Below are 20,440 nucleotides of genomic sequence, written 5' to 3'. Positions count from 1 at the left end.
GTAGCAGAAGGAACAGGCCTAGAACTAAATCTGGCAGGTTTGTGGTGAATGTCAAAAATAAGTTTGACCTGTTGCTTCAGTTAGAAACTGATGAGCCTCAAGCAGAGGTAGGTGTAGACAGGACACAACAAACTTTCAATAGGAAATTGAAAAAGAATGTAGGAAAGTCATCGAAAAGGAAGAAAGTTTTGTTGTTAGGCAGTTCTCATGCCAGAGGTGTAGGCCAACTTCTGCAGGAGGAATTAGGACCAGAATACCAGGTCACAAATTTTTTCAAACCAAGTGCTAGTCTGGATCAGGTGACAGAGGATTTAGGTTCACTCTGTAAAGGATTTACCAGGGAAGACACCGTGGTTATTGTGGGAGGGCCAGGGAACAGCATCGACAGAGATCCTGGGTACAGTATAGAGTGTGACCTGGTAAAGATTGCGTCGGCATCGAGATACACCAATGTTGAATTTGTATCTGTCCTGAGACGCCATGACCGGCCTCATTTGAACTCTTCTGTTGGGAGAGTTAATTTGGAGTTGGAACGGCTGCTTGGGTCGGGTGCGGGTGCTCATATTGGTGTGGTTCCTGTTGATTATCTCAGTAGGTGGGACTATACCAGGCACGGCCTACATCTCAACAGGAAAGGGAAGGGGAAACTGGCTGGGGTAATAGCAGGAAATTTAAGGGGGGAGGCACTGCCATGAATGGTAAAATACCAGTGGTTACAGGTGTTGGAGCAGCACCTTTTTTAGGATAGGTAAGACAGAAAGATGTCAAGTTCTACGAGAGGTCAGGATTGAAACAAATCTTCAATTTAGGAAAGAAATTAAACAGCACAATTCTAGCACATGTGATCACCAATCACAGCTATCAATTATAAATTTTCACCAATCACCAGAAATTTTATCTCCACCAAGTTGTATCTCAGTCCTAGGTAATTGCATTGATGAATTAAAGTCACCCAACCCAGTTGACATAATCTGCCTCTCTGAACACCATGTGACCACTGGTATAGGAACTAGGCCTAAGCACAATGAGAAACTCAGACAGGAGAGTACTGCAAATGTTAGAATAAGGAAAGGTTCTCATAAAAGTATAATTAAAAATAATGTAAGTATATTTCATCAAAATATTGGGAGTTTAAAGAATAAAGTAGACGAGCTTCTGGTTTGTTTAGAAGATTTAGAAGCTGAGAATGAAATAGATATACTATGCCTGTCTGAGCATCACATTGTTACTGATATGGATAAGGTAAATGTAAGTGGTTATAAGCTCTCTGCACATGTAATGAGAGAAAATATGGAGAAAGGAGGAGTTGCCATATATGTCAAAAGTTATCATTGTGCAAAAAGTATAGAAACAAAAAAGTTTTGTGTAGAGAAACATACAGAAGCACGTGCCTGTGAGCTTAAATTAAATAAAGGCACATTTATAATTGTAACTGTATATAGGTCCCCATCAGGAAATTTTCATCTATTTCTGAAAAATTTGGACTCCTTGTTGTGCTATCTGTCAGACAAGGGGAAGCAAATTATTATTTGTGAGGACTTCAATGTAGATTCTCTGAAAGAGGGTAATAGGAAAAATGACCTTGAAGTATTACTCGGTTCTTTCAATTTGACACCCGTAACTGATTTTCCTACTTGGGTGGTAAAGGATAGCAGCTCACTGATAGATAACTTCTTTATAGACCAAGATAAGTTTAACCAGATAAATGCTCAGCCTGTTGAGAATGGTCTTTCTGATCATGGTGCACAGCTAGTTACAATATATGACATAGCTCCATTCAGCAATACTAAACAGTCCTCCAAAGTAGTACGTTCAGTCAATGGTTTAACAATTGCAAATTTCAGGGAAAGCCTACAGCAGTTAGACTGGGATGAGGTGTACCGTGAACCTGATGCCAATTTAAAATATAATTTATTACATGACATTTTTGTAAATGCATTTGAAAACTGCTTCCCCAAGAAAATAGTTAAATATACTCGTAAGAAACCTTGTAACAAACCATGGCTTACTAAGGGTATAAAAATATCTTGTAACCGGAAAAGGGAAATGTATCTGACAGCAAGAAAGAGTAGTGACCCAGAAACTATCAAAAATTATAAAAACTACTGTGTTATATTAAGAAAAGTTATTAAAAAATCCAGGAGTATGTGTATCATGTCTGAAATCAGCAACTCTGATAATAAAATTAAAACAATTTGGAATATTATTAAAAGAGAAACAGGTCAACCAAGAGCAGAGGAAGACAGTATTACCATCAAATTGAATGAAAACTTTACGAACAAAAAGTCAGAAGTTGAAAATATTTTTAATAATCATTTTCTAAATGTTGTGGATATAGTAGGATCCAGGTGTTCATTAGAAGATGCTAGGCTGTTAATGGAAGAGGCCATACCTATGCAATTTGATACAATTGAAATCTCACCCACTTCTCCCTCTGAAATTAGGAAAATAATAAACTTGCTTGAAAGCAAAAACTCACATGGAATTGATGGCATTTCCAGCAAAATACTAAAAGCTTGTTCTCAACAGATAAGTAAGATTCTCAGCCACCTGTGTAATAGCTCTCTGGAACAGGGCATTTTCCCTGATAGACTGAAATATGCTATTGTTATACCTTTGCATAAAAAGGGGGATAGATCTGATGTCAACAATTACCGTCCAATGTCCCTTCTAACAGCTTTATCCAAAAATTTTGAGAAAGTAATGTATTCAAGAGTAGCTTCACATATCTGTAAAACTGAAGTACTAACAAAATGTCAGTTTGGTTTCCAGAAAGGTTTTTCAACAGAAAATGCCATATATGCTTTCACCAGTCAAATTTTGAATGATCTGAATAACCGAACACCTCCCATTGGGATTTTTTGTGATCTCTCAAAGGCTTTTGATTGTGTAAATCATGAAATTCTGCTAGACAAGCTCAAGTATTGTGGCATGAGTGGGACAGTGCACAAATGGTTTAATTCGTACCTAACTGGAAGAGTGCAGAAAGTTGAAATAAGTAGTTCTCGTAACATGCAAAGATCAGCACATTCCTCAAACTGGGGAACTATCAAGAATGGGGTTCCACAAGGGTCAGTCTTGGGTCCTTTGTTATTCTTATTATATATTAATGACTTGCCATTCTATATTCATGAAGAGGCAAAGTTAGTTCTCTTTGCTGATGATACAAGTATACTAATCACACCTGAGAAACAAGAATTAACTGATGAAATTGTCAATACTGTCTTTCAGAAAATTACTAAGTGGTTCCTTGTAAACGGACTCTCACTGAATTTTGATAAGACACAGTACATACAGTTCCGTACAGTGAATGGTATGACGCCATTAATAAATATAGATCTTAATCAGAAGCATATGGCTAGGGTAGAATATTCCAAATTTTTAGGTATGTCCATTGATGAGAGATTAAATTGGGAGAAACGCATTGATGATCTGCTGAAACGTTTGACTTCAGCTACTTATGCAATAAGGGTCATTGCAAATTTTGGTGATAAACATCTTAGTAAATTAGCTTACTATCCCTATTTTCACTCATTGCTTTCATATGGCATCATATTTTGCGGTAATTCATCACTGAGGAATAAAGTATTTATTGCACAGAAGCGTGTAATCAGAATAATAGCTGGAGTCCACCCAAGATCATCCTGCAGACATTTATTTAAGGATTTAGGGATATTCACAGTAGCTTCTCAGTATATATACTCTCTTATGAAATTTGTTATTAACAACCAAACCCAATTCAAAAGTAATAGCAGTGTGCATAACTACAATACTAGGAGAAAGGATGATCTTCACTATTCAAGATTAAATCTAACTTTGGCACAGAAAGGGGTGAATTATACTGGCACTAAAGTCTTTGGTCACTTACCAAATAGTATCAAAAGTCTGACAGATAACCAACAAGTATTTAAGAAGAAATTAAAAGAATTTCTGAATGACAACTCCTTCTACTCCATAGAGCAATTTTTAGATATAAATTTAAAAAAAAAATATTAAAAAATAAAAAAAAATAAAAAACACAAAAAATAAAGTTGTTATATTAACTTAAGTATGTTGTTAAATTAACCTAATTATGTCACGTATTAGAAAATTCGACTCGTTCCACATCATTACGAAATATCGTATTCATGATCCATGGAACTAGTAATAATCTAGTCTAATCTAATCTAACGCCAAAAAACAATAACTGAGTTTTTGTCATCCAAAATGTAGGGATAAAATGTCCGCTGTATTTTAGTAAGTTTGACAGCTTTTCTTTCATTGTTACGCATTGTTTAAACCTAATGTTTTCATGCCAATTTTTCTAATACATGTTTACTGTACTGCGTAAATTAAAATAGTGTGTACAGCACAGTTACCGCACAGTTTTCCATACTTAGACTAACATTTTTCATGTTTGGATTACCCAAACGTTCTGATTACCGGGGTTTGAATTAGCATGACTCTGCTGTATATTGTTTTTTCAATCCTGACATATAATACGTTTTGCAATTTATTCATGTAAACAAATACAATGCAATGAGTTTAAAAGTTAAAAGGAGTACTAGCTCATCATCATGAAAGTTGTAAACATAAATGATTTATTAACGATGAGAATTAACATGAAATAACTTGTCACAGAAATGTTGCCTTATGAGTTTTGAAAGTGAAATGACTTCTTAAATATTATTCACTTGTTTTTAAATGTTTTTACACAAACATCAAAAATGATGTGGCAAATTCATGTATAAACTTTTGTACAAGTAAAATGTATTAGACCTAACGTGTCAGCTAAAATTAAAATGACATTTATTTGTTGTTATAAGGAGCAAATTTTCATCATGTTTTAATTTCTTTATGCCAGTCGCGTAAAATTTTACGCAATTATACAAAGACATGTAAGGAAAACTGTATATGAAAAGGGTGTTTAACACATGCAGAGAAAAAAGGGGCTTCAAGAAAAACTGTTGACTCATAGGTTTAGCATGTGTTGAATAAGGAATACACACTTATGTGAGGTGGTGATCAAACCTATGTGTGTCTACAATGATGAAAATACAGGGTGATTCAAAAAGAATACTACAACTTTAAAAATGTGTATTTAATGAAAGAAACATAATATAACCTTCTGTTATACATCATTACAAAGAGTATTTAAAAAGGTTTTTTTTCACTCAAAAACAAGTTCAGAGATGTTCAATATGGCCCCCTCCAGACACTCGAGCAATATCAACCCGATACTCCAACTCGTTCCACTCTCTCTGTAGCATATCAGGCGTAACAGTTTGGATAGCTGCTGTTATTTCTCGTTTCAAATCATCAATGGTGGCTGGGAGAGGTGGCCGAAACACCATATCCTTAACATACCCCCATAAGAAAAAATCGCAGGGGGTAAGATCAGGGCTTCTTGGAGACCAGTGATGAAGTGCTCTGTCACGGGCTGCCTGGCGGCCGATCCATCGCCTCGGGTAGTTGACGTTCAGGTAGTTACGGACAGATAAGTGCCAATGTGGTGGCGCTCCATCCTGCTGAAATATGAATTGTTGTGCTTCCTGTTCGAGCTGAGGGAACAGCCAATTCTCTAACATCTCCAGATACTGTAGTCCAGTTACAGTAGCACCTTCAAAGAAAAAGGGACGAAAAACTTTATTGGCTGAAATGGCACAGAAAACGTTCACCTTAGGCGAGTCACGTTCATACTGAGTTGTTTCCCGCGGATTCTCAGTGCCCCACGCTGAACAACTGTCGTCGATTCACTTCTGACGTACTCAATAACACAAAAAGCTTTCTGTTGAGCGGTCGCCATCTTAGCATCAACTGACGCTGACGCCTAGTCAACATCGCCTCAAGCGAACAAATGTACAACTAAATGAAACTTTATAGCTCCCTTAATTCGCCGACAGATAGTGCTTAGCTCTGCCTTTTGTCGTTGCAGAGTTTTAAATTCCTAAAGTTGTGGTATTCTTTTTGAATCACCCTGTATTTTAAGTGCCCTTTGGAGTGGCACTGGGTGTTGAATTTTGCTACTACAGAGGAGGGACTAAGGCAAGTACTTTATGGACTTACTGTAGTGTTACCTTTTACTATCTTGTCCTCATTAGCTATTGAAACAACCTCGCTTTGTAATGTAATTTTAATTTTCACCCAAAGGCACATTCAACACAGCGCAGAAAAATACACGTCTTTCGTATCAAGACAAGAGAGAGAGAGTCCTCCTTTAGTTCTTAAAAACAAAAAACCTACGCAAAAGTAAAAAGACGAACAAAATTATTTATAAAATCGGTCGCTGGCGCAGCGCTCTTCTGCGTGCGCGATCGTAAATTATAACTTTGTATTGGCGGAGGCGCGGAAGTCAAAGTACCATTACAATGCCTCCCCTACTGACACGCTCCGCAAGCGAGCGTGGCAGTATAGAAAATTTACATAGATACATATATATGAGAAAATATGAAATTTTCATATTACAAAAAATATTTCTGAACACAATGATCTTTGCATATCACTCTTTGTATACAGTCCTTTTGGTGTGTATCTTCTTTAGGAGTCGTAACACTAATGTCTTTGAATTGCAGCGTATTATCGTTGCTTAGCACAGCGTTTGAATTCAGTTCACATGATTCGTGTTTACAATGGAATTAATTCGAACAATAAATGTTTCTATTATATTGCTCCAATGTCTTTAAACGTAGTATCGGATTCTGAGTTTGTGTGTGTACTGCCTGGATCTCTTGCGTGTGACTTGAAGAAAATCCAAAGTTTGTTCAATGTGTCAACACGAAATTGTGATCTCCAGTAGTCGAATTTTGGTGGCGTCTACCGGGGTATAAATGGTCAATGAGGGCACAGGAAACACATCACTGCCTACGACAGGTGATGAGCTTGTCTTTTACACCAACCTTAAGACCTGCCGGCTTCCACAACACCGTACACTTCAAAGCATATTGACACTACGTAAATATTGCTTGACAGTGTTCCATCACGTTGGTTTCTTCTTTGCACTTACAGTTCCATTTATCTGAATTATGTGCTACATGCACAAGTCCTTTGCAGTTCATTAACATCTCCTTAAAATACATTTCTTGATATAGTAAGTACATAAATATGCAAATATTTACAATTAATCATTACATGAGATAGTTACATGGTTGTCATATAGTACATATACAGAATTAAATGAAAAATATAGTAAATTTTTACGTTACATTCAATATCATTGTGCTGACATGTGAATTACATTACATTCAGATTGAAATATACATTTTATGTATTTTATTTGTTAGCTCATTCTTTTTATTTTTTTTACACTTGCAACATTTGAAGATAATTGTGGCGACTCGCTAGAATATTCAACTTAAAATTAATCTTGCCTCCTGGAATAAAATTTACACATATTTCAAGCCTCAAGACAGCCCTCTGTAGGAGGATAGGTTCATGGGATGGTTGCTAACTACATCATAAATACTAGTAAAGTCATCCCCTACAGTGGACTACACAAAATAAAATATGATAAAATACATGTTAACTTAATATAATGTAAAAGTTCCTATACCTAATACCATTTCTAAGTGTGGTGTCCCCAGTATTGCTGTTTCTAAGAGTGGTACCCCTCTAAATATCTTAGGGTCCTACAAGTATGTACATCATGTTCCTATAAAGTTTGTGTAGTTCATCTCCTTCCTTTCCTGAGTATCAAGCAATATAAATAAATGTTTTATTTAATAAATAAATAAATAAATCTTCTTAGATAATTGCTGCTGCGTTCCATGCTGTATATCCATTCTGTATTTATCTTGTGGTACCTGTAAAATTCTATTCATAAATAAATATTTGTGTATGTGTCTCCATACTGTCAGATAATCACAAATTATATAATGTCAAATCTTTCATCAACATGTATCAATTTTTCTAAGGGAGGGATGAGAGTATGAGCCGCAACAGAGGACTGACATTTTCTCCTTTCTATTTAAAGGCGCATTAGTTCAGTACAGTAGATGAGCTTTAATTATGTCATTAGATGACTGGTAAATATGTTCTCTTAAATAATTCTTCCAATCTGAAGTGTCAAGCCTACATAACTCCAAAAATTTCATTACAAGTTCCCATTAGATTAGTGTTAAAGTGTTATAGATTTAAATCTTCTGGTATATTTCCAACAGTGGCTGCTGTAAATAATTCTTTCCACATAAATCTATACTTTCACCTTTAGTTATAAGAATATATATGACACCACATAAGTTATTATCTCAGGCATACCAATCTTTTAATAAATAATATTCTTTCCACTACTTTCATTCTGTATTCCATGAGTACATGTGATATAGCGTTCAAATCTAGTTTCTCTGCTCTCAACATATTCTCAATTACTCATAACATTCTCACCTATCCATTATTCATTCTTCACATAATAACATGTACTTATTCCTCAGCATTATATATATATATATATATATATATATATATTTTCCTCTTATTCATCACCACTTATTTTTTACTTCAACAACAACAACAATAATAATAATAATACCCTTTTCTCATCTTATATTTCATTTACCTCTCTCCATATTACTATTTGTCCTCTTATTAAACTAAAATTACATTCACTCATCTCATTCAGTCACTCGCATCACTCATACCAACATTACTATTATCACATGCCTCCTAAAGAAAATAATTCTGTTCAGTTCTCTGCCTCCTCTAATGTGTATATGCCTCAATAGCAACTCCTCTTATAACCTAATATCTTATTAGCTATTGGATGGTTCACATTGCTTTCTAGACTTACCTGCATTCATTAGATTGTAAGTGTCTGTATAACTTAAATGTAGGCTCATCATAACTGTATATCATATTAATTATCTTCTCCTCATTAGCTAACATTTTACTGTATGTATTTTTTCAAATGTCTGTGTGGATGTAGACCTCTGGGTTTATGTGTTAAAGGGTATTCTAACGAATAACAGCCAGGATGTGGAATATTTGCAATTCGGTATGGTCCAGAGTATAAGACCTGCCATTTCCTGTTTAAATGTTTCAGTTTTGTGGGTTTAGGATGTGTTCTTAGCAAAACTAACTCATCAACTTGAAATGTTTGTGCTTTCCTGACACCTCTGTCATATTTCTGCTTTCTTTCCTTAGCTTTGTCACATCATGTTGTGTAAGCTTGTATTACCTTTTCTTCTAAACTAACATGATTTGTTGTTGCTGTAAATTTAGGTAGAGGGTCTGTCCATTCATTTCTTTCTGTTTTATCCATAATTAATTCAGTTGGTGTGTATCCAGTAGAAATGTGAGTTAAATTGTTCACTATTTGTTCAAATGGTGCTAGGTATTCTACCCATTCTGTGTGCTTCTCTGGTGTGTGTGTTCTCATAAACTGTCCAAATTCTCGAAATGTTCTTTCTACTGGGTTTCCTGCTGCGTGAAATCTTGAAATTAAAATATGTTTAACATTCTGTTCTTCAATAAAAGTCTTCCATTTTAAACTGGTAAAATATGCTGCATTATCCGTGATCATAACTTCAGGTTTTCCTATTCTTACAAAATAATCTGTTAATAGACGTCTGGCAATAGCAGTGGTAGAAACTGAACGTAAAACATATAATTTTAAATACTTTGTGAAAACATCTAACACAGCAAGGATGTATTTCATTCCTCCACGTGCTTGTGGATAGGGTCCTGCAATATCTAAAGAAATTAGCTGTAATGGCCTCTTAGGTATGATTGGGTGCAATTCATTCATGCTTGTGCGATTAGAATATCTGGCTTTCTGACATATGATGCATTTCCTAATATTACTCAATACTCTTCGCCTTAAATTTGGAAAGTAGCAATATTGTATAATCTTATCTGTACATTTGGTTACACCATAGTGTCCCCAAGTTCTGTGTGTAAATAAAATAAAATCATCAACATGAGCTTCAGGTAAGCAAACACACCAATGCTATGATTCAGGGTTTCATCGGTGAAATAATACTTCTTTGTGTAATGTGTAATATTTTTCAAGATGTGGGTCCGTTCCTGCACGTAATTTATTCTTTATCTGGATCCACCTGGGATCATTGTCCTGCAATATGGCTAACTTCCTGCACATGTTTTTGTAGTAAGGTGCAAATGTACCATCATACATGAGTAAAATTTTGAAATCTGATCTTTGTTCTGTCACATCTGAAAATTCTTGTAGGCCTTGTGGCAAACGAGATAGAGCATCGGCTATAATGTTGGATCTTCCTTTTATATATATAATATCAAAATCATATTCTTGTAGTGATGCACACCAGCGTGCAAGACGTGAATGTAATAACTTGCATGATAGCAGGAAAGAAAGAGCTTGATGATCAGTATAAAGCTTAGTATGTTTTCCCCATAGAAAGTAGCAAAACTTGCGAAATGCCCATACTATGGCAAGTGTTTCACGCTCGGTCACTGAATATGACTTTTCGCATTCAGTGAGCGTGCGGCTAGCAAAACTTATAGGTTTGATGACTGTTTGTTCATCTTCTACATGAATTTGGAATAAAAATGCTTCGAGCCCATAGGAACTTGCATCTGTTACTAGGCAAAAGTCTGACGTCATGTCAGGATGACGTAACAACGGTGCATTAACTAAAGCATTCGTAATCGCTTCAAAATCTGTGTGACAGAACTCTGTCCATTTCCAAATATTATTTCTTTTGAGTAAAGATAGAGATGTGGACTGTTAAGAAGGTGGTAGGGTACAAATTTCCTGAAGAATGAAGATAGACCAAGAAAGGCTTTGAGTTGTTTACGATTCTGTGGGGATGGAAAATTCTTTATTGCATCAATTTTTCTTGAGTCTCGATAAATGCCTTCAGTTGATATGATGTGACCAAGGAATTTGATTTCTCTCCTCCCTAATTTCGTCTTTGATAAATTGATAGTGACACCTGCGTCAGAAAATTTAGTCAGAAGTTGCTTCAAAAGATTTACATGTTCTTCCTAAGTAGTGGTGGCAATGACAATGTCGTCAACATAAACTGTGATTTGCGATAACAATTGTGGTCCGAGAACAGCATCTAAGGCTTCAATAAATACTCCAGCACTCACTCGTAGACCAAAGGGTAGAACACAAAATTGATAACTACGTCCCTCACATAAAAAATGCAGTGTATTTACGACTGTTTTTGTGGAGGTTCACCTGCCAAAATTATGAGCAGAGGTCGATATTGGTTAAATACTGTACATTATGAAATTTTAAAAGTTGTTCTTCCAAATTAATAGGTCGTGTGTTGATTGGGATTACAACTTTGTTAATTTCTCGTGCGTCCAGCACTAACCTTACACTACCATCCTCTTTATTAACTGCTAGTATCGGACTGCAATATGGTGAATGTGACCTTTCAATGATACCTCAAGCTTGCATTTTTTCAATCTCTTTCAAAACTGCGGGTTTCTTTGACCAAGGAATATTATAATATGTTCTACAGTATGTTTTGTGTGGTTTAACATCCATCTCATAAGTATAGCCTCTAATAATTCCAGGTTTCTCCACAAATACCTCAGCAAATTGCTGCAAAACTTCAAGTAATTCAAATTGTTGTTCCTTCGTCAGATATTCAGATTCCGTGTATTTCTCATATAAATCATTAGGTTTAATTCCCTGAGATACAGCTTCATTAAAAGTTAAATCACATATGTTTGTTGCTGGTGGATACACAAAATGTAACCGTTCAAATTTACATTGTTTACTGTTTAAGTTTTTACCCTGTGTTAACTCTATTGTCAGTTGTTGTTGGTTTACGGTTAAATGACATTTCCCTTTTCCTAAATCTATGATTGCTTGATATTCATTCAAAAAGTCAATTCCTAATATGCAATGCATAACTAATTTGTCTACTACCAGAAAACTGTAATTGAGTGGTATATTTGAAAATGTGAAGTTAATTAGCACTTGAAATTTCACATTCTTTGATTTGTTACCGGTGGCACTTATAATGTGACAATTCTGTACTGGCAATGTTTGTATGTTCATTATTTGTTTGAGTTCATTATATAAGGACATTGAAATGCCACTTGCTGCTGCTCCTGTATCTAACATTACTTCCTCTTCATAGCTACCAATCATAACTCGTGTTATAGCCTGAATAATCTTCTTTGTTTTACTGGTACTATTAAAATCTACATCCTGATATAATTCTTTTTCTATTTTCTTACTGTCATCATATCGGAGGAAACAAATCGTCGGTTCCGTTGCGCTCTGCTCCCTATCAACCTAACTCGAGCGCTTAGCTCGGTCGTCATTCGTTTTCCGGCAAATTCGGTTTTTGCTGCGGGTTGGGTTCATTGCCCAACTCAATAATATTTACATTTCTGTCCCGCGTCACCCAAGTATCAGCTGTCTGGTTGTTGACATTACCTCGCGTTGCATTGGGAGTTCTGTTAGGTAGGAATTGAGGGTTGCTGTAGTGCATGTGTCGTGGCAGTGGTCCATTGTGATTTCCCCATACATTATTTCGCCCATGACTGTAACTGGTATTGTCATTACTGTTATTCCTGCAATACATGTTTGGATGTTGTTTCTCTGAAAATATCCTGGATGGTACCTGTTATCCTCTCTTCTTTGATCTCTATGATTTAGGTTCCTTCTTCTGTTGTTGTTATTTTGAATATAACTGTTATTGTTCTGATTGTAATTACTGTTCGGATAACCATTATAGTAATAATTACTGTTTCCTTGCCAATGCTGCGAGTTGTTTCTCCTAATATTGAATGGATTTGTCCCAGTGTAGTGCGAATTGTTTCTTTGAGTGTTTTGTTGTGGTGTCGGAGGCGGATTCCAATAGCCTCTGTCATTTCTGTTGTGCGTAGGCGAATTTCTTGGATGGATCGGATACAATTGATTGAAATTCCTGATCTCATCTCTGTAAACAACATCTATCTCATCAACATAATTAAAAAAATTCTTTATGTTGTCCTCGGACACTCCTATTAATTTATCACGGTAAGGAAATGGTAAGTGGCTTTTAAGTGTTCTAATTAAGTCTGGTAAATCTGCTGGTTTTGTCCAATATAATGTTTTGTCTAGGTAGCGTTCAAAGTATTGATGTAAAGTCTCTTTCTTCGGGTTGTAAATTTCTGGATTGTATACTTCTCATTTTAAATTTTGCTGTTCTGTGATCGACCAGAATTCCTCAAGAAATGCTTGTTCAAACTGTTCAAATGTTAAACATCGTCTTTTCATTGCTGCTCCCCACTTAGCTGCTCTTCCACGTAACAAATTTGTAACATATCAAATTTTATCGGCTTCTAACCAATGTCTCGGGAAAATACCATCAAAAGAGCGGATGAAAACAATCGGATGCACTTTGTCTTTCTCATCATATGAAAATGTCTGAAAGTATCCATGTCGTACTAATGTTTCATCAGCTGCTCCCGATGGTATTATGGGTCCTGCATTTTGTGTCAAATTGTGCATAGTATGTGGTGATGTCTGATAGTAATTTTGATCATGTGGTATCATTGAAAATGGTTCATTGGGTTTTGGATCACTCATTGGTAATTCTATTTTCGGCTGTGTGCTGGGTCTAGCATTATTATGATTCTCATTTATGTTTTGGTTGCCTGTTATGGGTTTTGGTATCACTGACGAACTTGGTATTACATTTTCTTTAAGTTTACGTACCTCTTTCTGAATATTATCTGTTTCTCCCTTTACTTGTTCCTTTGTCTTATCTAAAATGATCTGTGTCATTGTCTCAAACTTCTCATCTAAATAATCATCACATAATTTGCATTCATGTACAAGTTTTTCTGCTAGAGTTGTGTCATTCTTTAAAGATACTACATCTGCTCTGTCTTCAAGCTTTTCTAACTTTTCCTGTAAGGATTTCTGCTCCAATGTTACATCATTTAATCTGTCTGAAAGGTCTGTAATCGTCAGGTCTAAGTGTTCTTGGTTTGTTTTTACGGAATTGTGTGACTGTCGTAATTCGTCAACTTGGGTACTGGTTTTCTGTTGTTCAAAAACTACCGTTAACAATTTCTCATTACATCGTTGTAAGTCAGTTTTTGTCTCGTCACTGAATTCCACAAATACCTTTTCGTGGCTCGTAACCTTGTCTGATAAGTCAGTAAATTTCCTTACAAGACTACTGGTGGTTTCTGTCAAGTCGGCAATTTGTCTCGATTGTTTTTCAAAATTTTGTTTTATGTCCCATGTCAGTTCATCGAATTTAGTGTCAAATTTCCCAATGTCACGTTTTAAATTGTCGTGTAAAGCGTCAAATCTTTTGTCTAAAGTGTCAAATTTTCTGTTTTGGTCACCAAGTAACTTCAGAATCTGGTTGAGCATGTTAGAGTCCTGTGTCTTAGTTTCGTCATTTTTTCGTGTCTGATTGATGTCTGGTTCTGAAGTTGACGTTGTCAATGTCACGTTTTGTCGCGTAGTACTCACTCTCCATCCGCCTGTATATCTGTTTAAATATAGGGGTTGTTGTCTTAATCGATCCAGTAAAATTATGTCTTGAACATCCTCACAATTAAGTTCAATATTCATTTGACTGTCGGACATGTTTTTCAATGTGTCACTTTCACTAAGCTCGTCCGCGGAAACAATTTCTACGCGTCTAGCGTCCACCTTGCGATTTTCGTAATTAATTGCAAATAAAGTTTTCCAATGGTAAAAAATTTTTTTTTTAAATCTGATATGTTGAAATCTGAAATTTCTCTTATGGAAATGGATATTTCTATATGATTTCTAATTAGAAATTTAATTATTAAACTGGTACTGAAATTTCCCTCTCACAAATAAATGACTGTGAATATGCTCTTCACTTATCATTTGCAATAATAGTAGTAAATCAATTTTAACTATAATTTGAAAAAATAATTTCGAAATAAATGGATCGGAATAAAGGAAGTACAGATGGCTGCTTGAAACTGGAAAAAATGTAAATTTCTACACTCGCCATTTTTTTTTCTTTTTTTTTTCCAGTCTTATGTTGCAAATGTTGTGTCAAATATACAGTTTCAATCCAAAATTTTTCTTTCGCGTCCGTGCAAATTATTTTATGGAACATTATCCTTTTCCCTTTTTTTTTTTTTACCAAATTAATTTCCTCAACATGAAAATGAAAATTAACACAAATTAATAACAGGGAAAACAATATTGTTGTAAATTTCATGCACGTAACATTAAAATTGAAATGAAAGAGACTTAGTCCAAATTCATTTTCTGATGCTATTAAGTGGTTAAAATTAGATAAAATGTCCAAAATTTATAATAACTGCACTTGTATCAAATCCGAAGATTGCAAGTCCTGTCACCAGGACGCCAATTGTAGTGTTACCTTTTATTATCTTCTCCTCATTAGCTATTGAAACAACCTCGCTTTGTAATGTAATTTTAATTTTCACCCAAAGGCACATTCAACACAGTGCGGAAAAATACACGTCTTTCGTATCAAGACGAGAGAGAGAGTGTCCTCCTTCAGTTCTTAAAAACAAAAAACCTATGCAAAAGTAAAAAGACGAACAAAATTATTTATAAAATCGGTCGCTGGCACAGCGCTCTTCTGCGTGCGCGATCGTAAATTATATCTTTGTATTGGCGGAGGCGCGGAAGTTAAAGTACCATTATATTACCAAGAATATAGTGAGCGCTCGACATGTTACCGATGATACAGTTTGGCCTTTTGGACACTGAAATATGTAACGGACGAAGTAGTCTACATCACCATGGTCAAAACTGTATGGCTTCTCCATCAGGGTATCAAACTTTTTAACCAAACACACATCAATGTAATCTTATCCTAAGGAGCTACCCTATGAACTCTATAACAACATGGAATTCATCGTCATCTACAAAGTTACACAACCGAGGCCAAACTATTTTCCATAGTTGCACCAATGCTAATGCAAGGAACGTTCACAACGAACACCACTTAATGTGTGGAGATGCGACAGCACAAACTATGAGTGGCAGTTACACCTCAATAATGAAGCAAAAGATTCTAATTCAACATCCCCTATGTCGAGTCATGATCTTTCAGAAGCTGAACCTTTAAAGTTTTGTAAATTTCATGTAAATTAATGGCAATATAAATAAATCTGACACATGCAGGGGATACATAAGGTATAAACTTGGTGACAAATACAGAGATTTGATCCTCGGCCAGGGCAAGTGGTACTTCCCTATAAAATTTGATTATTTATGTCACGTACATTTGTAAAATGCATTACTACTACTGTATAGTCATCTGGTAATAATGGGCAATGCCAGAATACTGTGGGGTGGCAAATTGTGATAGATCTTCTTTTGGTTCAGCCTTGAAGTATATGTCAATCAACAAGTATCAGAACACTGGCAAAGATGTAATATGAACATGCCCACACCAAAAAGAGATCCGTACAAAAATGAAAGATGAACATATATCTGTATTACAATGTTCCCTTAAGCTGACATCAAATTTTTCGCTCTCCAACTATCTGTCTCTTCCCGCCCAGGATTCCAGGTGGATGTATTGCGTGTTGTCAGACAACAATACATAAAATTTTTACAATATATCTTATAGCAAGGGAGGTAGTTTCTTTCATTTCTAAATTGTTTCATCCTGAAAATTATATCTGGATACAATGGAGCCAACAAAATTCAAAAAGCACAGCGACATTATTTATGATTGTATTCTACTGCAGCCGGCCGGGGTGTCCGAGCGGTTCTAGGCGCTATGGTCTGGAACCGCGCGACCGCTACGGTCGCAGGTTCGAATCCTGCCTCGGGCATGGTTGTGTGTGATGTCCTTAGGTTAGTTAGGTTTAAGTAGTTCTAAGTTCTAGGGGACTGATAACCTCAGATGTTAAGTTCCATAGTGCTCAGAGCCATTTGAACCATTTATTCTACTGCATTCTTTACAAGGAGCTGGTCAGTGCACGCTTTTCTACACAAAAGAAGAGGTAAATATCACTCTGTTCAAAAGGAGAGTTAATATACCAACTAGACCATTACAGTGGTAACTGTAGCGAGACTGTGAAGATGCAAACTTAGACGCATGAATTGTTGCTGGAAAAAGTATCTGCCAGTCACACACCTCAAAATAATCGACATTATTCACACCTCCTTATGGCACCAGTACTTAAAACACCACTATACTTCTTATCACTATAGATGTTTCAGCCATGGGTGGCTAGGCTGTATGGGAGGGACTACTTGGAATTGAATGGGTGGCAGCTGCCTAAGTGAAGGTATTGTTGGTGGTTGGCAGCAGGCCTGATATGGACGGAGATATTGATGTAGCCATCTTTGAAGTGGTGATCTATATCAAGGAAGGTGGCTTGTTGGGTTGATGATGACTATTTGAAGCAAATGGGGGTGAAGATGTTGAGGTTCTAGAGGAATGTGAATAGGGTGTCATCACCTTCAGTCCAGATCATGAAGATATTATCAATGAATCTGAACCAGATAAAGGATTCTGGATGGTTAGGAAGGAACTCTCTACATGGCCCATACATAGGCTGACACAGGACGGAGTCACACAGGTGCCCATCTCTGTACCACAGATCTATTTGTAGGTGAATCCTTGAAAGGTTTAATAATTGTGGGTGAAGATATATTTAAGTAATAGATTCCAAATATATTAATTGTTTCAACACACTGTTCAATGTTTACATGTGATAACTGTCATAAAAGATACACAGACACAGCTAATAATTTTGGAAACTTTAACTGTCATGCAACCTGGAAAGTAACCAGCATCACCATTATCACTCCTCCCATTTTTTACACAGTTTATTTTATTTTGTTTTCATCAAGCAAAAATCAGCTTGCTCCAAACCAAAAAAAATTTCAAACTGTTGTGTAATCAGCACAACATTTTGTGCATTTGGGATCACTGCTATAGTGAAGGATGGTCGTGTTGCTTGCATTTGAGAACAAAGCACTTAAATTGAGGTAACACAGAATGAAAACCTGTATTTCTGTTGTTCATAGTTCAATATGTTACACAGAACATTAATGTGGTGAAATAATTCAGTTGTCACAAGAGTAGGGAAAGGAATTAATTATGGTCTTGTTGGATAGTTATTGAAAACATAACATAATAAACTTGAACCAAGATGGTAGCTTACATTGTTATTGCCGGTTTTCTCAATAACTTTTTCACTCTAAATGAACAATTGCTACTTATTTCAGTAATTAAAATTTATTTATAGACACACATTTGCCTTTAAGAATGTTTCATCAGTCAATGCATTATTTACTGCTTGCATGAAATTATGAGGTTTGTAACAGATTATGGTAATATGGTATTTTTTTTTTTTTTTTAGATATGTCAATGACAATGGGGACAAAAGTATATTTCCATAAACACTACATTACTGTGGAATTAAGAAAAAGCCACAGAATGGATCTAAGTTACATAAGTGGTACAAAGCGAGAAGTCCTTGAACTTGTAATACACATCGTACACTTTCCACTGAGTGAGTGTAGCACAGAGGTCCAAACTTGTTTTTATTTTCTGGGAACACTGACAAATATCCAGGGTATGAACTGAATAATAAAGCAAATAATTTACGCAAGGGAACCAGTTCATGGTTTATATCTAATAAACTGATTCCTTTTACAGTAAGCGCAGCATATTCAGTTTCTCATCCACAATTCTGTAGGTGACATTACTCCAGTACCTTGAAACAGTGTCATGAAGGGGAGCACACTAGGGTTATTGGGACAGAGGTTCAACGACAAGTCCTCATGGGAGCCACCTTTTCTTACACTGCAGAAGTAGAATGCAGTTAGTAACCTTTATGATTAAAATATTTTCTCTCATCAGTACCTGTGATTCACTTTTATGTTGGCTTATTTTTCATTCGTTCACTCCTTGATGTCAATTGGCTATTTCAGGAGAAAATATTGGAGTTACTAAGGCTATTTCTTGAGCAAAACTGCACAGATGGTGTTAACTCATAAAACTCATAGGACACTAGTTAGCTTCTCACACAGTCATCTACCTATGTGTATTCTCTTGTATGATTTGTTGCATAAAACATGCATTTGTCTGAAAACTAACACAGTACTAAGGAATTATTTGCACATGCAGAGTACATCCTTCTCGATCATTCAGAAAAGAAAGATCTCATATTGTTTTCAACAGATAAAGTTTGTCAATTATGGAATATAAATACATATTTCATCAGCATCAACTATTAAAATCATTCCCATAAATTATACACATTCCCTTGCTGCATTAATTGACATAAAAGAAGAAACAAAGTATCATCAATGACAATGAAATCAAATGAAACAACATGTTTACTGTTACCAGTCACTATTTATCTCCATGATGTATTTGAAAGGTGTAAACCTCTATCATCAGGTGGATTTACATTTGTTAGCATGATGTATGTGTTGTGTTATGATTTCTGGAGGAACTTGTGGCACTCCAGTGGTAACAAGTTCCTTTCACTGCCTTAACACATCACATGTACACTGTCATATTTTGTAAACAAAGACGGTGTCTGAAAATGCCGCCTTTATAAATGTGTCCACTCAAGAGCAACTTGCATATCTTTTACAGGGAAGTCCTTTCCTGGTCTGTGTGAGGACACTGCGTCCTCACCATGGGACATTTCATTGCTGCAGCTTTTGTTCCAGTAATGGGAGCAAAACTGCTACATGTGGATGTGGTGGGAAAATGCCAGGTAATAGAATATCTAACAAAAGGCTTTATATAGGGAAGATAAGGCACAAACATTTTCTTTAACCTATACATCTTGTATTCTCAAACAATATAACACTTCCTTTCATTATTTTTCCATTAAAATTAAGTTTCCATGCAAACTGTACATGTATATACAATCTATCAATGTATAAGAATCAATGTGAAACTGAAGTTGGCACTGTACAATAAGGACCCACAAATAACAGACATAATCATTACTTAATTTTGTTTATGTCACCAGGTGGCTACCAGGGTTGCGGCCATGGCCATGCTGGACATCCTGGTCGCCGGCATTGGTCTTGCTGTGGGAACATTCTTGAAAATTCCGAGTGTGGACGTACAAATTCTGCTCTGTACCAATTCACACTGTGACTGGACATTACTTACATTTATATGTGGAATTTACTGGGTGCGAGATAAACACAAGCAGCACTAGAAGCATGCATTAAATGAAATGACGTGCAGTAACAACTCAGATAATTTATTATTGGAGGATAAAAACAAATAAATTTTAAAAACAATTATAGGAAAGTCCAGTGACAAAATATAGCATAGGAACAACTTCATCACACACAAATCACAGCTCCTTATAATGGAACATTTTCCCAAATAAATGTGTTCAACAATTATTATTTTTATTGTACTTCTAGGAAATAAATACATTCAGCTCCTACACCACCCTCTTCCACAATTAAATTACTTTTTAAGTGCATAAAAAAATCTTAAACGTCGGTTATTGAATTTTTAGTCGCACTCTTAAATCAAAAACTGAATAAATAAAACACACACACACA

At 35.7% G+C, this 20,440-nt stretch overlaps 1 protein-coding gene across 1 annotated transcript in view; it reads left to right on the top strand.

Annotated features, from left to right (window-relative positions):
• LOC124613529 (tripartite motif-containing protein 45) overlaps positions 1 to 20,170 on the top strand; it is a 169,788-nt gene extending 149,618 nt beyond the window's left edge. The window contains exons 11-12 of the mRNA XM_047142239.1: positions 19,503 to 19,626; positions 19,888 to 20,170. Coding sequence (XP_046998195.1) covers positions 19,503 to 19,626; positions 19,888 to 20,018 — 255 coding nt within the window. The 3' untranslated portion in view covers positions 20,019 to 20,170. The remainder of the gene's footprint in view (positions 1 to 19,502; positions 19,627 to 19,887) is intronic.
• Positions 20,171 to 20,440: the final 270 nt, after the last annotated feature.

The sequence above is a fragment of the Schistocerca americana genome, chromosome 4 (genome assembly GCF_021461395.2).
Source record: "Schistocerca americana isolate TAMUIC-IGC-003095 chromosome 4, iqSchAmer2.1, whole genome shotgun sequence".
In the NCBI taxonomy this organism is placed as follows: Eukaryota; Metazoa; Arthropoda; class Insecta; order Orthoptera; family Acrididae; genus Schistocerca; species Schistocerca americana.
Note: the sequence above shows the minus strand (reverse complement) of the source record. Positions and strands in the feature narration are given on the sequence as shown.